The sequence below is a fragment of the Stenella coeruleoalba genome, assembly GCF_951394435.1.
Source record: "Stenella coeruleoalba genome assembly, chromosome: 15".
Classification (NCBI taxonomy): Eukaryota; Metazoa; Chordata; class Mammalia; order Artiodactyla; family Delphinidae; genus Stenella; species Stenella coeruleoalba.
This window is the reverse complement of record NC_137161.1, coordinates 50400091-50420144: the sequence shown is the minus strand read 5'-3', so window position 1 is coordinate 50420144 and position 20054 is coordinate 50400091. Positions and strand designations below refer to the sequence as shown.

At 53.8% G+C, this 20054-nt stretch overlaps 1 protein-coding gene across 1 annotated transcript in view; it reads right to left on the bottom strand.

The window, feature by feature from the left end:
- CRAMP1 (cramped chromatin regulator homolog 1) overlaps positions 1 to 20054 on the bottom strand; it is a 68125-nt gene that overhangs the window by 4876 nt on the left and 43195 nt on the right. Inside the window, exons 7-20 of the mRNA XM_079944523.1 lie at positions 15557 to 15642; positions 14971 to 15094; positions 14052 to 14133; positions 12396 to 13562; positions 9865 to 10042; positions 8008 to 8189; positions 7846 to 7920; positions 5743 to 5824; positions 4751 to 4855; positions 4455 to 4633; positions 3636 to 3698; positions 2899 to 3130; positions 1941 to 2105; positions 864 to 1009 (exon numbers count right to left, since the gene is read on the bottom strand). Coding sequence (XP_079800649.1) covers positions 864 to 1009; positions 1941 to 2105; positions 2899 to 3130; positions 3636 to 3698; positions 4455 to 4633; positions 4751 to 4855; positions 5743 to 5824; positions 7846 to 7920; positions 8008 to 8189; positions 9865 to 10042; positions 12396 to 13562; positions 14052 to 14133; positions 14971 to 15094; positions 15557 to 15642 — 2866 coding nt within the window. The remainder of the gene's footprint in view (positions 1 to 863; positions 1010 to 1940; positions 2106 to 2898; positions 3131 to 3635; positions 3699 to 4454; positions 4634 to 4750; positions 4856 to 5742; positions 5825 to 7845; positions 7921 to 8007; positions 8190 to 9864; positions 10043 to 12395; positions 13563 to 14051; positions 14134 to 14970; positions 15095 to 15556; positions 15643 to 20054) is intronic.

Genomic DNA, 20054 nt, shown 5'->3' with positions numbered 1-20054 from the left:
GTTTGATCCAGGTTCCCCCCGAGTATCGACTATGAAATGCTCGAGGGCCCCCCACAAGTGCCTCGACAGCCCAGGGAGCCGGTGTTGGGGAGATGCTGCTCTAGGACTTCAACAATGAGCTGGGGGTTGGGCCAGGGGCATTCTAGACTTAGGTTCTCCACTCAGCACAGCCTCTGTCTAAACTCCTACAGTACCTGTTACTTCACGCCTGGAGTCTTAGTTAAATGTACCCGTCTTCACTCCCTCAGCCCTACTTGCCCACAGATACCACTCAAACCTAGTGGGATGGAGGCCTGGGTGGTTGTGTGAGGCAGCGGCCTGGACAAAGAAAAGAGGGATGCTGCATTCCAGGCAGAACATGTGGGTGACACACTGCCACAGCATGACTCCCGGGTCATCACGTGATCGCAGAGGAGCCTCTGCAGCAGCCCTCCCTCCATTCGGCAGGTCAGCCACGAGCAACGACACCAAGATGCTGCTCAAGGGTCCCCTCTGTCAGGTGGCAGCACCGCCACTACTGCCTCTTCTCCTCTGCAGATCAGGAGACTGAGCAGGGGGACACAGAGTCCCTGCCCGAGGTCACACAGCTGGTGGAGGATACACAAGACCCAGAGCTGCCTTCAGAGCCCCGGGCTCAGCCCTGACTCAGGGTCTGTCACCTGCTGCCAGTGGGACAAATGCCGGGCCAGTACTGGCAGAGATTCCCATTCAGGAGCAGTCAGAGGCTGGGCTCTGTCCATGACGGCTCCTGACATGTAAATCTTGGTGAGCAGTTCTGAGTAACCACACGGGTCTGCCAGAGGGTCTGGCAGCTCTGGGATGGAGGCTGGCACCCAGGCTTGGGGGAAAGGTCGTGCGCTTACCTCGGCGACATCAGCCAGGGACCGGGACACAAACGAGTCGCGAGAGTTGCCATCCAGCAGGCTGGGGCCCAGAAGGGAGGTGCCGCTGTTGGTTCCGACAGGGGTTGGCAGCATCTTCCGGCTCTTCTCTGGGGAGATGAAGCTCGCTGCAGAGAGGAAGGAGAGGCCCTGAGCTGGCTAGGCCTGGACTGGTCCAGGGAGGCCCGGCTGGGCCCTGCAGGCATCTCGTTGCTTGCATGGGCACGGTGCTCCAGACGGAGGCATCAGGCCATACCTGCCTTTCCTCCCATGGTGAGCCTTGGGAAAGTCTATCTCATTTTTCTAGGGGCCCCACAGTGTTCCACTGTCTGGTCACCACTGCTACCTCAATGTAAGGTTGTTTCCAATTTCTCATGATTTCTGTTCGACTTTGCAGAGTCTGCACTGCTCTCTGTGACTTTCTGAGCAGGCAATGCACATTGGGGGCTGGCTCTCCCGCACCACCCAGACCAGAGCCCCGGCTTGTTCGGGGCCTTCAGGTGTGGTGCTCCCACACGGTGCTGACCCAGTTGGTCAGCAAACAGCACGCCCCACGCCAGGGTGCACACCCTGGCTGCTCTCTACAAATGCAAAGTGCACGGACCCCAGATGTGCCTCAGAAACTCCTCTGTGCAGGAAACCAAAGCTGGTGCGTCTTTCCCTAACAGCCCCTTCCTGTCCCACAGGCACCGGTGGTGACGAGGATGAACACATCCTGTGAAGGCTCCGATCTGTCATTGCCGTGCCACCACAGAACAGAAGGAGGGGAGCAAAGAGGGCGCAACACGCCAGCTCCTTCCACCCTGCCCTTGTCAGTGAGCCTGCGGGGAGGGGCACAAGGGACTGACCGCAGGATGGACGTGGCCATGGTTACGGGGTTTACACATCTGCCAAAGCCTAGTGACCTGCACACTGGGGCCTGGGCACTTTCCCACATGTAACTGATGCAGAAAAAACCCCTAAATACCAAGGAACAGCCCTGGAGGGGCCCTCTGCCAGGAGCGTGGAGAGTCCAGACTCTCGCTCTGCTTGTTCCGGCTGCCCTCCACAGAGACTCACCAAACAAGCTGCTGAGTGAGGAGTCCGTGGGGTCGCTGGGGCACCACTGGGGGTCGTGGGTCGGGGAGGCGATCCAGTCTGGCTGGGGGCTGCTGGACGGGGAGGGGAGACTCTTGGAACTGTCACTGCCGTTCAGTTTTGCTGGAGAAAGAGGGACTCCTTCACCTGTCAACCAAAATCTGGGTCAGAGCCGACATGTGGGGTGAACAGCCCCACTTCCCCCACCTGCCACCAAGAAGGCCATGGAGTGGCGTGGCATGCGCGGCTGAACTGGGAGGCCCAGGACCCCACTGGGCCCCCCAACAGTAGGGACCCGTGCCCATCTTCAGAGAATGACACTGGCCACAGCGGATGGAGGCAGGCCCTGTGCTGAGGGCGTCACCTACACCCTCTCCTGCTGCTGACGACAGCCCTGCAAGATGTCCGCGGCTCCCAACACACTGCTAAGGAGAACAGGCTCTAATGAGCCGGTGACCAGCCCACGGCCACACGCTGCCAGCTATTAGCTCTGAATCCACGGTCTGAACTCTACCAGCTGGCGCCCACCATACCGCTGCCCCACAGCACCATCCCCACAGGCTCGGGGAGCCAAGGCCCACAGGTACCAGTCCAACCCCTCCTAAAACCCACAACCCCGCAGGTGTCCAACCCAGGTTCAGAACTGACAAGGAAACGGCCCTGCCTGATCCCCAGGCTGGAGACGCCTCGTGGGCCCGCTCTATCTCCCAAGGCCAGGGGCAGCCCTGCCAGACCACAAACAGGCTCAGGTCCTGTACAGGCCTTGTCCGCCTGCGCTCCCCCTGCCAAGGCTGGGCAGTGCCTTGTAGGTGCAGAGGCTCAACACCCAGGACAGCTGGACAGCAAGGTGCCTGGAGGCTGGCAAACACTCAGGTGGGAGGTCAAGGCCCCTGGGAGAACTGACTCCAGGAGGGCTGTGCAGAGGCACCCTGCTCCTTACTGTACTGGCCGGAGCTGATGGCGATCTCGATGATGGAGTCGCTGATCTGCGTGGCGGGCTCTCCCTGAGAGAGCACGTCCTCGGGCGGGCCGGGCAGGGAGATGTCCAGCAGAGCAGAGACGTTGGGCGGAGAGAGCCGGGTGCTGGAGGCCTCCGACGAGGCCAACGGTGTGGAAAGCCCATTGTGGAGAGGAGCCTTGGACAGCTCGGATAAGGAGAGAACAGGCGAGTTCTGCGGAGACAGATACTGTTGAGACACGACAGAGCAGACAGTCCATACCAAGCAATGAAAAAGCAACCTTGGTCCCGCAGAGCAGTGACTGAGTGATGGGGACACCAACAGAGACGCAGTGACCCCAGCGGTCACTCATCCATCCAGCGAGAAACACACTCAGGGAACTTCCTTCTCCTGAAACCCTTGAGGGATGGCACAGTTGGGAGGCCGGGCCGAGGTGGCCTGGATCTGCTTCCACCCCCAGCTGATGACCTCCTCGAACCCGGCCCAGAAAACTTAGTCCTTCCAGAACTGTGTCTCAATCAGCCAGCCCGAGAGGGGAGAAAGGAAGCCTGAGATGGGAGCCGCATGTGCACCAAGGAGGCAAGGTGCGGGGAAGGACGGCCGCTGGGCATCATGAGGAGGAAGCCCGGGCCCACGAGCAGGACCACGAGGGTAGGGCCCAGCGCCGGACGAGGTCCTGGGGCAGCTACTTTGCTCAGCAGCCAACAGCACACTCTACCTGGAAACCGTCTGCCACCGTCTCCTGCCTCGAGGGGACACTGATGAACGGGTCGCTTGTGCCCTACGAGAACACCAGGAATATGCCAGTGAGCGCTGGTCCAGCACCTGGCTCCTGAGGAGTGCCATCCACCCCACGGCTCCTAACAGGCAGGAGCACGGGGGTGTAGGCTGGAGAGCTTTCCCTGGGAGCACAGGAAAGCCCATTGCTCTCAGAATGTGCGTCCCCACATCCCCAAACTTGAGACCATTTGTCAATTCACAATCAACTCCAGTCCTAGCAAGAGGTCGACCTCAGGGTCCTCAGGCAGGGCTGGGCTCTGCAGTCCTAAGTGGCCGCCTGCCCTGCCCACCTCAGGCAGCCCTCAAACAGGTGGAGGAACCAGAGGAGCTGGAGTGCTGGCGGGGCTGCAGAGCAGGGCCCGCTGAAGCAGCACCCAAGTAGCAGGGAGTCAGGGGTGGACTGACAGCCAACTTGGTGACATTGCTGTTCAGGCCGGCTACCTTCGCTGCAGGCAGACCTCCTGTTCAGGCCGGCTACCTTCACTGCGGGCAGACCTCCATGCCCATCTTAGTTGCGGATTCCCTGGGTCACATGGCAAGCCCACCCCACCCGCTGCGCCACATGGTCTCACTCAGGCTGAGACTTCCCTGTTCAGTGACGCTCCTCTCGCTCAGCAGGCCCGTCCCCTCCAGAGGCAGCGCTGGAGTCCAGCACGACCTCAGCTCATGGCCTTGGCTTTCAAACCAGGACTGGAGACTGACCATCCCATCCCAAAAGCTGGTGGCAGCTCAGAGAAGCCCTTCTAAACACACTCACCCCTACAGCGGGGATGGGGTCTCCATTCTGGTGGGTGCCGGTGGAGTCCTGCCCCGAGACAGTCACCGTCACCTCATCTGAAGACAGCGGGGAGATGCCAGACAAGCCATCGGCATCCAGGACGGGGAGGGGGCTCCCAGGGATGATGCCGGCGCTTTTAGCTGCTAAGTCGATAGCGCCTGGCAACAGAAGCAACGTGCAAGTCTTTGTCTCCTGACGTCCTGAAACGCGCCCCAGAGGGGACAGCCCATGTGCAGGCCTCATTTTCATGCCAGGGCAGAGTCGCAGAGACTTACTGGCCAGGTGGCCTGGGGCCTGGGGTGGCAGGACCTTGGGCACAATCGGCCGGGACAGAGCCGCTTTGGTCAGGGAGGACTGAATGGGCCGGAAGGAGCCTCTCCCTGTGAGGATGAGAGTGGAAGCAGACGCGTCAGGCACATGAGCTGATGGTCTCTTGCCACACGGCGGGGGCTGCACGAGCTCCCCTTCATGGCCACCGTCCGGATCATGGAAGCCGAGCTGGAAACCACCAAACGTCCCAACACTTGCTAACTTGGGGAAGTTAATGGTCACACAGGGCCCCGGTGGGGAGAAAGCACTGTCGCCCGTGACAGCGGCACCACTGCGCTTCCTGGGGGCTGCTGAATGGCTGTGGTCACTACTGTCAGCCCACGGGAACAGCCCTTTAAGGGTCTGTCACACCTGAGCTGAGCTACAGGCTCCTCTGAGGGGGTCAGAGCACCAGACTAGGATCAAGGTGCTGCCTCTGCAAGCGGGCTCCTTCCTGGCAGGCTGCCATTGAAAAGTAGGTGTGAGAATGAGCAATTGTCTGGGTCTTGTGAAAATCAAGACTGATAAAAAGGTAAGTCATGGAATGTGTGTTTCACTGAAGGAGTCTCACTGTGTAAGATTTACTGCAAAGTGTGAGGGCCCCACTGAGCTTACAGACCAAATGAAAGCGTGAGTCGCACACCCTAAGGACACGTCTGATCCATAAAACGCCTGACAAGAATATGTCATGGATGGGGTGGACCACAGACCCTTCTCTAAACTGAACCAAGCGGAGCACCCCAACCAGGGCCGTATGAGCCCACCTTGGGAGGAAGCTGCCTGTGGACCACCAGTCAGGGGACCATGCCTGCCCACACCGCTGCCCATGTTGATAGAACAGACCCAGGAAGGCTTGAAATGTCATTCAAAGGGCCACAGAAACAAATGCCTGCAATTCCCAAAGACGGGGCCGCGCACGTAAGGAGCGAAAGCTTCCCTGAGAAGCCCTGGCACTTACCAGTTATGGAAGAATTCGACAGGATGGAGAAGGAACAGACATTGTGGGACTGGTTTTCAGACGGTCTAGGAAGCAGTGTTCTCTGTGGAGGGAAAATTGGCAATATTCAGGTGATGGAAAGACCCCAATACCGAAAATCACCCAGGAAACTAGTGCTGGATTGTAAAGGAATGTTCTAGAGAAGAGGAAGCTGAGTGTAGCCAGATGGGGGTTCTGGTTCTAGAGTTGCTGACACAAGGGCTTCCAAGACAGTCTGAGGATGGCTGTGCTCTGTAGACCCCAGACCCCTAAACACTGGGTTCTCTCTAAAAAGAACCTAGGGAATTGAAGCTCCCCAGGGAAAACTGGGGGAATGTCAGAACAATCCACCTTTTATCTAGAACATCTGGATTTGGCTGGAATGCAACTAGTCCTATAAATATTTATAACCACTTGATATGGACTGTTACGAGATATCCCTTGTTTGGGTGAACAAAATCAAGTTGCCGCCTGTATCGCAGGGGGTCAAGGCCATGCGGCTCTCCACCCCATCCACGGTCTGGTGCCTGCTCCTCCCTGTCACACGCCCAGGGCTCCCATGTGTGAAACATCAGGTCCCAATGTGCTCAGGGCGCCTTCATGGTGTGACGACTACCACCTAAGAGGAAATGGAGTTCACTGCCAACACTGTTAGCTGTTGAGGTGAAGCACTGACAGAAAGCATCTCTCAGGCTGAAAGTGTCCAGAGGCACTGCAGCTCTGGGCGTACAGCTGGGCTCTCGCCCCACTGGGGCTCCCCAAGGGTCTACCAGGTGCCGCAAGGCAACAGGGTGACTGTACACGAGGTGACAGGCCCTGGTGTCCCCTGCCAGCCTCACGCCTCTTTGAAAGAGCCAGGTGGGAGATCCTTTAGGCTCTGGGCCTCGCGGTCTCTGTCACAGCTACTCAAGTGCGCCCCGGTGGTGTGAAAGCAGCCGTGGACAGCAGGGAAATGAAGTACCGTGGCCACATGCCCATGAAACTTTTTATAAAAACAGTAAGTGAAAGAACCACATATGAAGTGTGATTCCATTTATGTGAAATTATGTGATCCCTAGAGACAGGAAGTGGCTCAAGGGTTGAGGAAGGGGCGGTGCAGGTAATAGGCCGAGCTTCTGTTTGGGGTGATGACACAGCAGTGGGGGCTGCACACCCCTGTGAATATACTAAAAACCCTGAACTGTACGCTTTAAACAGGTAGGCTTCATGGTATGTGAATTATATATCAATAAAGCTGTTTACAAACAAAACAACAACAGGCAGCTGAGGGCACCATGGCTGCGACCCTGGGCCGTGAGGTATCCTCTCAGCCAGGGAGTGTGCTCCCATGCCCAGGACAGATGGTTAATGTATTTAACCAAATATACCAAAATTAAATGCCCTAACATTGAATTAGTCTGCACAAAAAAACCTGTGGGACTTGGAATAAATTTTCCTTCCTGAGATCTGTCATGCAATCTCTCATTTCTAAATAAATTACTTCCAAGAGAGGAAGAGATTTCTGAGTCTAACAAAAGGAGACCTATGCATTAATTCAAAAACATTCATAAATTTCCAGGCCCATAGTTATTTCAGCTTCACCTCTGTTATCTTTTCACCTCCAAATAAAAATACCCTCTTTCTTCTGTGCCTCTCATCCCTGGATCACCCCTCTGGGTCTGCAGGTGGCATCCACAGGTCCTCCCAGAGTTCATTACCAGCTTGGGAGAGGTCTGGCCTCTGGTCAATCCATATACCTTGCCAACTGCTTCCATTTACTACATACTTATAAACAGATATTCTGAGCGTCCTCACATATATTCCAATCTGGAACATCCTTGGAACCCAAATACCAAGAACTTTCTGTCTTTTTTGCAAGCGGTTTTCATGCTGTACCAAGATTACCTTTATTTTCAGGTACAGTTAGGGTCACTGTTACTACTTTATCCTGCTAAAAAGAAGAAAAGAAGGGGCAGGGATTCTCCCCACTTCACATGAAAACCTGAGACACAGGAGGACACTAGCGTGTCCTGGGCAGCTCAGCTGGTGGGAGGGAGAGGCCAGCCCTTGAGGCCAGGCACACGCAGACGTGGATGGGCTCCTGACCTGGACCACCAACGGCTTCCGCAGGTGCCGGTTCCGCAGCTTCCTGGGCTTTGGCAGGAAGAAATCCGACTGCATCTGTGAGGAAGACAGTACTGACCCTGAGAGTGTTTTCTCCACACACATGGGGCAGGCCAGCAGCGGGGAGGCGTGGGCCCCACTTACACTGATGGAGTTCAGATGCTGACGGAACGTCAATTCTGTTTCCTTGTTGGGAGAGAAGAGCTTCCCGTGTCGACTGTTGGGTGGCAAAGTTGTCGGGACAGCAAAAAGGCCACCATCTGAGTCACCACTTCCGGCACTGGAGGGACCAGCCACCAAGAGGGGCCTCGGGGGGTTTCTCAAACCTAGGGAAGGAGAAGGGAGAACAGATACAATGGCGCTCACCCAGTAACGCCTCCCGCATGGGAGGGGTTCCACCGGGAAGAAAATCAGAAAGGAATCCTTGACGGCCTCTCTGGTGTCCTTAAAGGGAATTTCCTATATCTCAGTGCTGTAAAAATCTGCTTTTCTCCCTTTCTCCCTGAAATTCTAGTTCCCACCATGTAAGCAGATCAGAGCTTTCCTTGATCTCTGATCTCAGTGGGAAGGGCAGAGTCACCTTCAAAGACTTTTCAGAGCTAGAAGAACCTTCCAGATCATCTAGTGCAGACCAGAGGTCAGCAAATGTTCTCTGGACACGGACAGACAACAAAAGTCAGCCTTGAGGGCCTCACAGTCTCTGTTGAACTCAGCTCTACGGCTGCAGCACAAAGGCAGCCACGTGAGCCACTGGATGTGGCCATGTGCCAATAAAACTTCATTTACAACAAGCAGGCTGTGGACCACGGTCTGCTGATCCTTGGTCTAAATCTCTAATCATACAGAAAACAGACCTAGAGATAAAAAGACAGAAAATATTTATTTAGGAACTACTATCTGGGGACTCTCCTTGCTGTTCTCATCATCATAGGCGCTGCTGCAAAGCACCCTCACTTCATGATAGGGACGGGTCCCCTTTCTTTATTCTTTATTTGCAAATCTGTGAGGTTAAATCAACACGCACAGAGTCCAGAGACCAGGTCTTTTAAGCACCTGTCTGGATTCTAGCACTGCAGGCGCACTGGGCTAAAAGCATCCTCGATTGAGGAAGAGTGTGGATATTTAAGAGTTCACAGAATTACAAAACTTTAAAGCCAGAGGGAGGCGGCAAAGACTATACAGGCTCCCAGCTAGCCCACCACTGGTTGACGCCTGAGGAACGCACCTTTGCCTTAAAGACAACCGATTCAGAGTCTGCTGCTGCCCCCTCGTGAGCCACAGCAAGGAAACAGGATAAAGGTCAGGAGGGAAATGGAAAACAAGAACTGCAGGAGGTGGGGAGCCTGACACCACAGCAGCTTATTCTTTAAAATTCATGCAGAATTAACTATTCTAGCCATGACAACCTGTTTTATTAAAAGAAAAATACTAAGCAAGTAAACTGATGACTCAGAGAAACGAGTCATGTTTATCCTAGGGTTATGTGCCACGTAACCCAAAAAAGGACGCTGAATTTAAATTACTTCCTAGATACAACCATGGACCAGCAGGTAAGCCCATCTTTCTTTCTAAGACTTGTGTTCAACTGCGGGGGTATCCTTTAACTGAAGGTTTCTTTATTCTAATACTTTAGATGTAAAGAAAAACAGTCCCTGTAAGACTCAGAAAGAACCAACCTTTCTCATGCTTTAAGCCACCAACTCGGCATGATATGGAGGCTGCTGTTGACCTCACAAAGCCAGATCCCCCAAAGTGACCAGACTGGCAAGGGTCCCCTATGTTTCCTGTCGGCTCCCGCACCCAGGACCCCAGAGCCTCTGTGACAGGCCCTGTGCTCACCCTCCCCTTGAGGAGGCAGTGATTTCTGTACCCCACACCATCCGCTGGACTGCAGCTGACTGAGTGGGGCGGGGCCTCAGGCAGCCCAGAGCTCTCAGCTCTGTGTAGCCTGCAACGCCCAGCAAGGACCCAGGAGGGTGCCTGTGGCTGTCTGAGCCTCACCTGAGGAGCAAGGTGTGGAGCTGGGGGAGAAGGTCTTGCCGTGACGGAGGGCAGCCTGGTTTCGAGGGCAGCGTGGGCTGCGGGTGCTGACAGTCACCACCTTCCCCGGGGGCGTCGTCGACTGCTCCTCCTGGACGGGCCTCACTGAGGCCGTGGAGCCAGTGTTCGCTTCTGGAGCCTGGGACAGAAACGGGCCAAAACATTGGCCAAACTCAGCACGGAACAATGCTTGTGGAGTGTGACAGGACAGCAAAGGACCCAGGGTCATACTCCATGACGCACAGGTTGGTGCCCCCAGGCCCTCAGGGGAACAACCGCTGTCCTCCAGGAGCCCTTCTGCGTTCACTGCTGCGGTGGCACGGACAGGGCGTACCCCTGCACTGACGGGAGGGGAGGCTGAGTGGCAAGCGACAGGGACTCTCCTTCTTAAAGCTTCTTCTGATTGTGAGTCAGAGGAAGGAAATACAGATTAATTTCTAAAATCAAACACAATCACAGCCAAGGAGTCCTCTGCTTAGTCAAAACCTCCACCTCAGGGGTTTCGTGGGCCCCTACCTGAGGCCGCTGCCTCCACTCTCCTGGCTGTCACTGAGTGTTGGGCTCCTCGGCCATAGAGGCACCCCTTCTACTCACCTGTTCTCTCCCATGACTCCACCGTCCTGCCCCGCCCCCTCAGTTCTTCCCAGCACCCACTCCCCATGCTCTCACCCAGCCCCACCTACCCTGCACCTCTTTCTGTGTCTCCCATGCCCTTCGCCCTGGCCTGACCCACCTTCTCCTTTCCCTGGGACCCCTGCTGTGTCCCTTCCTACTCCATTCACTGGATCTCGACACCCCCACCTCCCACCTGAGTGCCCGTCAGCCTCCTGGGGCGGGGCGGCCATCGCTGCACTTGTTTGTCAGCGTCCCACCTACAGAGATATCGCAGGGAGGGGCTGCCTGGCCAGGCAGGCCATCTCTAATTCAAGGTCCTCTATTTCTCCTGGGGCCTTGAGCAAGGGATTCTCACACCTGAGCTGCATCAGAATCACCAAACAGGGCATGGGGGTGGGGGCGTCTCGTCAAAACAATCTCCTGGGCTGCAAGAACCTGCATCCCTAACGAGTTCCCAGGTGATGCCAAGGCTGCTGGCCGGGGACCCCGCTTCAGGAACCACAGATCTGAGCGCCTTGCTCTGCATACTCTGCACTTCCAACTTGCTCTACTCTCCTCTCCCAGTTGAGGCTGAGGCCAAGGCCAGCACCTCGGCCGTGTACCAGAACTCCCGCATCCTTAGGAGCCGGCCTGGCCTGGCCTCCTTCCCTAGGGGTCTGGACACGCTCCGGTCTCCCCCATCTCTGCTCCTGACCCCTCCAAAAGCCAAACTTGAAAAAGTGTTTTAAACTCATCATCTCTGTCCAGTCACTGCAATACTGCCCATGTCTGCCCGCAGGTCACATCCACACCTGAATCCAAAGTCCACTGCTGGCCCTCGGGCCCCACCCACCCCCACGAGAACTGGTCCCACGTGGCGCTCTTTCCCCACCATGAGCTCTGCTGAGTGCCGCCAGAAGATGGTGGGCAGGAGCCTAGGGCAGAGGCTCCGGGAAGGGCAGAACACAGACCACGTGCTGTCTGCCTCGGGGAGCAGGAGGCGGGTACCCGTCACAGCGGTGACATGGGCGCACCTCAAGTTTGGTTCTGACTGTGACCCGAGCCCCACTCCTGTGAGGCCACCATGCTGAGCTTCGGCGCCTCCTCCTGGAACTTGTGAGCCTCACCTTCTAGTGCACACGCACCTTTCGGGATCGACCTGCCTCAGTACGCTGCTCTTGTGCCCAGAGAGCGGACTAGACTTTCCGGTTGCAGCACCTTCCAGCCCACGTGTGGGCTTTGCTGGCCGGCCTCCCAGGAGCAGGGGTGGGGGGGCAGTTACAAGCCGTGGCCAGGCCCACCTGGCCGGGTGCCCTTTCCCTGGGCCATGGCAGCCACTGCCCCCCACAGGAGCCTCTCAAGGAACCTGAGACCACTCCAACCAGCCACCTCCTGACAGGGTCTCCTGGGCGCAGCCCACCCAGCGCAGCCCCTCCCAGCTCCACTCCCTGCACCCAGGCTGCACCCCCACTGGCCTCCAAGGATGGCCTTTCCAAAGCACACACTCGACCTCGCCGTTCCTGCTGCAGAAACCTGTAACGCTCCCAGCCCAGCTCGGCTCCTGGCCATGGCTGCCACCTCACCTCTGCGCCTCTGTCCCAGGCTCTGTCCCCTCGGCCCACATACTTGGGCTCAGTGGCATCTCTGGAGCCGGGCAAGGTGCAGCCCGTGTGAGCCCCACGGGACGAGGGCCTGCACTGCAGGGAACTGGAGCCCCAACCACGTGCTCTGTGCAGCTCACTCCAGGGAACGAAAGGCGACCCCCAGACCACTTCCTCCAAGGAGCCTGTGGGGCCCCAGACCACCTGCCACAAGGCCGGTCTTTCCTCTCTGGACCCCAGCCACCCAGCCGCGAGCCCTTGGGGGGCCAAAAGGGCCGTGCTCTGACCCACACTTACCAGCCTGGGGTTGACCTCGGTGGAGATGAGCTTCAGGAGGCAGCTGAGGAGGCGCTGCTTGTGGAAGGTGGTAGGCGGGGAGCCGGCCCGGGAGCCCTGGGCCTGCCCTCCCAGGGCCTGGCCCTCAGGGCCCAGCACTGCCAGCCAGTCGTACTCTAGCTGCAGCTTGTTGGGCTTGCCCATCATGAGGTAGACTTCAGCCAGCGTGAGGCTTTCAGAGGTCTGCAGGTTCCAGCCCTCCTCGCGGAGCTGCTGGGCGAACCGGCTGGCAGGGACGTCCTTCGGAGGCTTGACAGCAGGCTGACCCTGAGGTGGCGGGGGGTCCAAGGGGCTCGCCTTCTCCTGGGGTTCCTCCGCAGGCGCGTCCGCCAAGTCTTTAGTGCAAACGTCCGGCTGGAGCCCGGGGCTGGGCTGAGGCTCTGGGCCGGGAGGGACGCGGACGGGGGATGGTGCCCTGGCCCGGGCGAGGTCGGCCACCTCTGCGCTGCTGGGGACGAGGGTCTCTGGGGAGGGGCACCCTGAAGGCCGTGAGTCTGCGCAGCGGCACTGCTCAGGGATGATGAGGTCCTGACAGGACTTCATGTAGCGGGGGAAGGGGTCGAGGAGGGAGAGCTCATCTTCCAGGTCTGGGAGCTGGCCACAGGCACACGCCAGGGGCCCGGACTCTCGGGCAGGGCCGTCCCCACCCTCTGCAGCAGCGGCCGCAGGGGTCTTCTCAAGCTGTCCACCAGCATCCTGGAGCCCAGGGGGAAGCCTGTCGGAGGCATCCGGGCTGCTGAAACTTGCAGCAGCCCCCTCCCCAGGTGCACTTTCAGGGGAACTCTCCCCAGAGCTCTGCAAAGCATCGGTGGAGGGAGGGGGCCGCCCCCCGCCCTTGGCCTCGGCGCCGCCCCGTGGGCACTTCAGCTGGCCCCTGGCTGTGCCCTGCCCGCTCTGGATGCCCAGGATCTGGGCTGGGGGCAGCGAGTGGGTGTCCTTGGTGCTCTGCTTGCACCGGCCACCCTCCTGCCAGTGCACCGTGCAGAAGGCCTTTGAGTGTACCACTCGGGCCACGCCCGGCAGCGGGGTCAGGGTGCAGTTCTCCCCCGGGAACAGGTGAAGTGCCACCTTCTCCTGCGATGGCTCCATGAACGAGTCCTGCAGCTGCTGCTCCTCAAACGTCTTCCGCTGAGCGCACCGTCAAGGAACCACCTGCAGCAGCAGCTCACACCCTGAGGTCCAGCGGGGAGACACGACAGGTACTTCCTTCTTTCCGGGCTCCACACCCAACACTCACCCTCCTAGCTGGGAACTGGGCAGGGCTACAAGCCAGCCAAGGACACGAAGATGGAGGTGTGGGGCTGTCCTCGGTCACTTTGTTCAACCTGCTGGCAGGGATGCTTCGGCCACACCCTGTGGGCCAGATGGCAGCCACTTACAGCAAGGACGGCTGCTGTGACAGAGTTCTAACACTGCAAGGAGGTCAAAAAGGGGGTTCAGACCCAAAACCCAGAGGATGAGGGGCTGTGGGTTTTAGTTCTGGTTCTACACCATCTCATGGCACACCTGCTACACGCCTGGGGGCCCTGCTGCAATTCCAGGACTGAGAAGGAGACTTCACTCTCAGGCAGCAGGTGCTGCAGAGCCTGGGGGTGGCTTTAACTAGGAAAAGGATACAACTCGCACTTCATGAAGTGCCCACTTCTGCTTCAGGAACTCGATGAGGCTGGAGACCTTTCGATGGAGCTCCACGATCATCCTACAGAGAAAAGACAGATGGGGAATGGGAGGCTGGGATGTGAGGGTACCTTCTAGGAGCCCCAGAGGCTGTGGCAGGAAGATGATGCCAGGGGGTCTCAAGGCCAGAGCCATAATGTCCCTGTAGAGCCACTGGCTCCTTTTCTAAAAACTAACTCTTTAATTTGAGATAACAGGAGACTCACGAGAAACTGCAAGAAAAAGTAACAGAGATCCTGAGTGCCCTTTACAGTATGAGGTCTCAACCAGGACAGGGGCCTTGGTACAACACACCCTTCTCTTCTACCAGCTCCCTGTGCGGTCAAGAGGGCGGCTCTAGACTCAATTAAACCCAAGAAAATAAAAATACACATGGAAGGAATGAAGTCCTGATGCAGGCTACGACACGGATGAACCCTGAAACCATGATGCTCACTGAGAAAAGCCAGACAGAAAGGACCAGTATATGATTCTATTTACATGAAATGTCAGAATGGGCAAATCTATAGGGCCAGAAAGTAGACCAGTGGTGCCCTGGGGAGTGGGAGGAGGATGCACAGTGAGTGTTTAGTGGGCATGGGGTTTCATCTCGGGGGACTGAAAATTTCTGGAACTAGAGAGAGGTCATAGTTGTACAACACTGTGAAGGTACCCAATACCCCTGAACCGGGCCCCTTAAAAGGGCTCACAGTTAATTCCGTATTATGTGAATTTTACCTGAATCTAAAGGCATCCCCCACACTACCCCCAGGTGGTGTCAGAGTACTGGAGTGGCATCTGCTGCTCACCCAGGGACCCAACACCTCCCCTCCAGCCCCGTCCCTCGCAGCTCGCTCCCCCAAAACGCATAGCGTGTTACCTGAGCCGCGGGTTCTGTGCGAGGCTCTGCACGCGGGCCCAGGCGTGGTTGTTCCGTGGCTGCAGCTCTACGGGGACTTTCAGGGGCAGGCGCACTGGCTTCTGGTCCTCTTCGTCACTCAAGCCTGCAACAGGAAAGGGCCATGAGAGCCTGGCACAGACGGACCCTGATGAGAAGGTGAAGTCCTCAGCCAGACAGCTAAGGGACCCAGAGAGGAGCAAGGGGCAAACAGCCCTCAGTGAAAGTGGGACTGGCAGGAGCCCCAGCAAGGACCTGGTCTAAAGGTGCCAGCGTGGCCAGCTGCACATCTGCTACACCAGAGCCGCGGACCGGCCATGGGAGACTCGCCCTGACACCTCTGATGCTCCATTGAGGACGGCTGGGACTTCTGAGCTGGACTTGACTCACGAGAGGACACACCGCTATGACACGGGGTTTCGGGTCCAGGAGCTGGCTGCTGGCAGGACTGGATCATGCAGGCTCGGCCGCCGTGTTCCAGCTCAGCCCAGCTGGAGCCAGACAGCGAGCCTCCCCGACAGGAGTGAGCCCCAGGTGCGCGGCCCAGCCCAGCCCGTGTCTGACGTACCATCTGGGTCACAGAGCTTCTTCAGGGCACGGCACATGGGCGCTTTGATCCGCAGGTTCCTCCCTTTGTACCGGACTGTGGTGGCCCTGGGAGAGGAGTGTTAAAGAAGCGCTGAGGCCTCTAAATGAAGTCACTCCCACCCCGCGCAGTAACTACGGGCCCCGGCTAAGCAAACACCCTGGCCTCCAGGGCTCATGCTCGGCCCCACGAGGGGGCCCCACACGTCCCCAACAAGCTCCTGGAATCGTAGGCAGATGCGCATGACAAACGACAGAGCTGACTCTGGACCTTCCTGAGCACGCGTCATGCTGCAAAGAGGGCACCTGATGTTCAGGACGTACCCTGCCCTCCTGCCTGGTGACCCCGAGAGCCCTCTCACTGGAGCCCCAATCGGACGTCAGAAGGAATGCCCCTTCCCCTCCTCCAGGTCCCCAGAGCAGAAGGGCTCACCCACCTCTACATGACCTCTCAACCCGTCCCTAGGTGACCACCTCTGCAGGTCAGTGACATTCCCCAGTCAGTCCCTCTGCAAACCACACTAGGGGGGCCCAGAGAGGACGGGACATTGGAGGCCAGCAGGCATGAGTGCAACATGCTTGTGCTCCCCACACTGATCTGCAGGCAGGCCCACAGATATGGGTGACGCTCTACCTGAATACTGCTGTGACAGTAACTTATATAATGTTAGGATTACATAAATTAAAGAAATACTACTATTAACTAATGAAAGGAATATGAAAACCGTAAAAAATAGCTCCCTCTAAGAAACACACTTGGAGTGCTTTGGGAATACTCAATAAAGGTAGATTGTTTTTAAAAGATGGCACACAAATTAAGTGTGAGCAAGACAACTATGAAAAATGACAGGGAAGGACCCTGCAGTCCCACTGCTTTGAGAGCCTACATTCTTGTTCCACTTGAAAACAGGAAATCACAAATGATGCATCTTGGCTAGAGCTTCCAAATAAAAACACCACAGAACTCCGAGGAGCAAGCCACCAAGAAAAGGTGTTGGCCAGCCACCAAATGGTTGGTGAACAAACCTAAGTTTATGTTTTACGAAAGGTTCAAGGTCCGTCTATATTGTTTTTATGACCTTGCTTTGTTTTTTACCTGTTTTTTAAAACTCGAATTACAATATTGTGTTAGTTTCAGATGTACAGCAAAGTGATTCTGTTATACACATATACATCCTTTATTGATTCTTACAGTATATTTCAATATTATAAGGTATTGAATATAGTTCCCTCTGCTATACAGTAAACCCTTCTCTACTTTATATATGGTAATGTGGATCTGTTAATCCCAAACTCTTAATTTATCCCTCCACCTCACCCCCCTGCCTCTGGTAACCATAAGTTTGTTTTCTATGTCTGTCAGTCTGTTTCTGTATTGTAAATAAGTTCATTCGTACTGTTTTTTAGATTCCACATATGTCAGAAAATGTTTTGTCTATGTTCTCTTCTAGGAGTTTTATGGTGTCGTGTCTTATATTTAAGTTTTTTTTGTTTTGTTTTTGCGGTACGCGGGCCTCTCACTGTTGTGGCCTCACTCGTTGCAGAGCACAGGCTCTGGACGCACAGGCTCAGCGGCCATAGCTCACGGGCCCAGCCACTCCACGGTATGTGGGATCCTCCCAGACCGGGGCACGAACCCATGTCCCCTGCATCGGCAGGTGGACTCTCAACCATTGCGCCACCAGGGAAGCCCATATTTAAGTTTTTAAGCCATTTTGAATTTGTTTTTGTGTATGGTGGGAGGGAGTGTTCTAACTTCATTGATTTACATGCGGCTGTCCAGCTTTCCCAACACCACTTGCTATAGAGACTGTCTTTTCTCTATTGCATATTCTTGCCTCTTTTGTCGAAGATTAATTGACCATAGGTGTGTGGGTTTACTTATAGGCTCTCCATTCTATTCCATTGATCTATATGTCTGCTTTTGTGCCAATACTACACTGTTTTGATTACTGTAGCTCTGTAGTATTGTCTGAAGTCTGGAAGAGTTATGCCTCCAGCTTTGTTCTTTTTCCTCAGGATTGCTTTGGCAATTCTGGGTCTTTTGTGGTTCCATGTAAATTTTAGGATTATTTGTTCTAGCTCTGTGAAAAATTGTCGTGGGTAATTTGATAGGGATCACAATAAATCTATAGATTGGTTTGCACAGTATGGCCATTTTAACTATATTAATTCTTCCAATCCAAGAGCATGGGATAACTTTCCATTTTCTTGAATCATTTTTTATTTGCTTTATCAGTGTTTTATAGTTTTCAACATATAAGTTTTTCACCTCCTTGGTCAGGTTTATTCCTAAGTTGTTTTATTTTTTTTTTGGTGGGAGGGGTGTGATTTTAAACAGGATTTTTTTTTTAAACTTTCTCTTTCTGATATTTCATTGTTAGGGTAAAGAAATGCAACAGATTTCTGTATATTAATCTTGTATCCTGCTACCTTACCGAATTCATTTATCAGTTCTAATAGTTTTTGTGCTGAGCCTTTAGGGTTTTCTACACAGAGAATCACGTCATCTGCATATAATGATAATTTTACCTCTTCCAATCTGGATACCTTTTATTTCTTTTTCTTGTCCAATTGCTGTGGCTAGGACTTACAATACTACGTTAATTAGAAGTAGTGAGAGTGGGCATCCTTGTCTTGTTCCAGAATTTAGCGGAAAGGCATTCAGCTTTTTGCCGTTTGGTATTATGCTGGCTGTGGGTTTGTCATAAATGGTTTTTATTATGTTGAGATATGTTCCCTCTATATCCACTTTGGTGACAGTCAAATGCTTTTTTTGCCATCTAGTGAAATGATCATGTGGTTTTTGTCTTTTCTTTTGTTGATGTGGTGAATCGCACTGACTGATTCTCATATGTTGAACCATCCTGTGACCCTGGGATGAATCCAACTTGATGGTGATGTATGATCTTTTTTATGTGTTGCTGGATTCAGTTTGCTCATATTTTGCTGAGAGTTTTTGCATCTAAATTTGTCAAAGATACTGGCCTGTAATTTTCTTTTTTGGTAGTGTCTTTGTCTGGTTTTGGTATCAGGGTGATGGTGGCTTCATAGATTGACTTTGGAAGTGTTCCCTCTTCAATCTTTTAGAAGCATTTGAGAAGAATAGGTCTAAGTTCTTTGTATGTTTGGTAGAATCCCCCAGTGAAGCCATCTGGTCCTGCACTTTTGTTTTGAGGGAGCTTTTTTATTACAGATTCTATTTCATTTCCAGTGATTGGTCTGTTCAAATTATCTGTTTCTTCTTGATTCAGTTTTGCTGGGCTATGTATACCTAGAAACTTGTCCATTTCTTCTAGGTTGTCCATTTTGTTGGAATGTACCGTTCATAATATTTTTTAATGATTTTTTATATTTCTGAGGTATCAGTTGTTATTTCTCCTCTTTCATTTCTTATTTTATTTGGCTCCCCTCTCTTTTCTTCTTGGTGAGCCTGCCAGAGGTTTGTCAATCTTGTTTGTCCTTTAAAAAAAAAACAGCTCTTGGTTTTACTGATTTTTTTTCTATTTTTAAATCTCTATTTACTTCCTCTCTGATCTTTATTATTCCTTCCTTCTACTGACTTTAGCTTTTGTTTGTTCTTCTTTTTCTAATTCTTTTAGGTGGCAGGTTAGGTTTACTTGGGATTTTTCTTGTTTTTTGAGGAAAGCCTGTATCACTATGAACTTTTCAGGACTGCTTTTGCTATAGATTTTGTATGGTTGTGTTTTCATTGTCTTGAGGGTTTTTAAAATTTTTTTTTTTTTCCTCTTTGATTTCATCACTGACCCACTCGTTATTTCACAGCATGTTGTTTAGTCTCCGTGTAATCTTTTTTTTCTCATTTCTCTTTCTGTGGTTGATTTCTATTTCATGCTGTTGTGGTCAGAAAAGATGCCTGAAATAATTTCTATTCTCTTAAATTTGTTGAGGTTTGTTTTGTGTCCTACTATGTGGTCTACCCTAGAGAATGTTCCATGTACACTTAAAAAGAATATATATTCTGGGTTTTTTTAAATTAATGTCCTATAGATATCAATCAAGTCTAACTGTTCTACTGTGTCATTTAGGATCTCTGTTGCCTCACTGATTTTCTGTCTGGAAGATCTGTCCGTTGATGTCAGTGGGGTGTTAAAGTCTCCTACTATTATTGTACTCCCATTAATTTCTCCCTTTGTGTCTGTTAGTATTTGTTTTATGTATACAGGTGCTCCTATATTAGGTGCATATATATGTTAATGACTGTGAGATCTCCTTCTCGTACTGATCCTTTTACTGCTATATAGTGTCCTTCTTTCTCTCTCTTTGTGGTCTTTTTTTTTTGGCTGCGCCATGTGGCTTGTGAGATCTTAGTTCCTCAACCAGGGATTGAACCTGGGCCACAGCAGTGAAAGCACCGAGTCCTAACCAATGGACAGCCAGGGAATTCCCTATGGCCTTTGTTTTAAAGTCTATTTTGTCTGAGTATCGCTATCCCTGCTTTCTTGTCATTTGCATTTGCA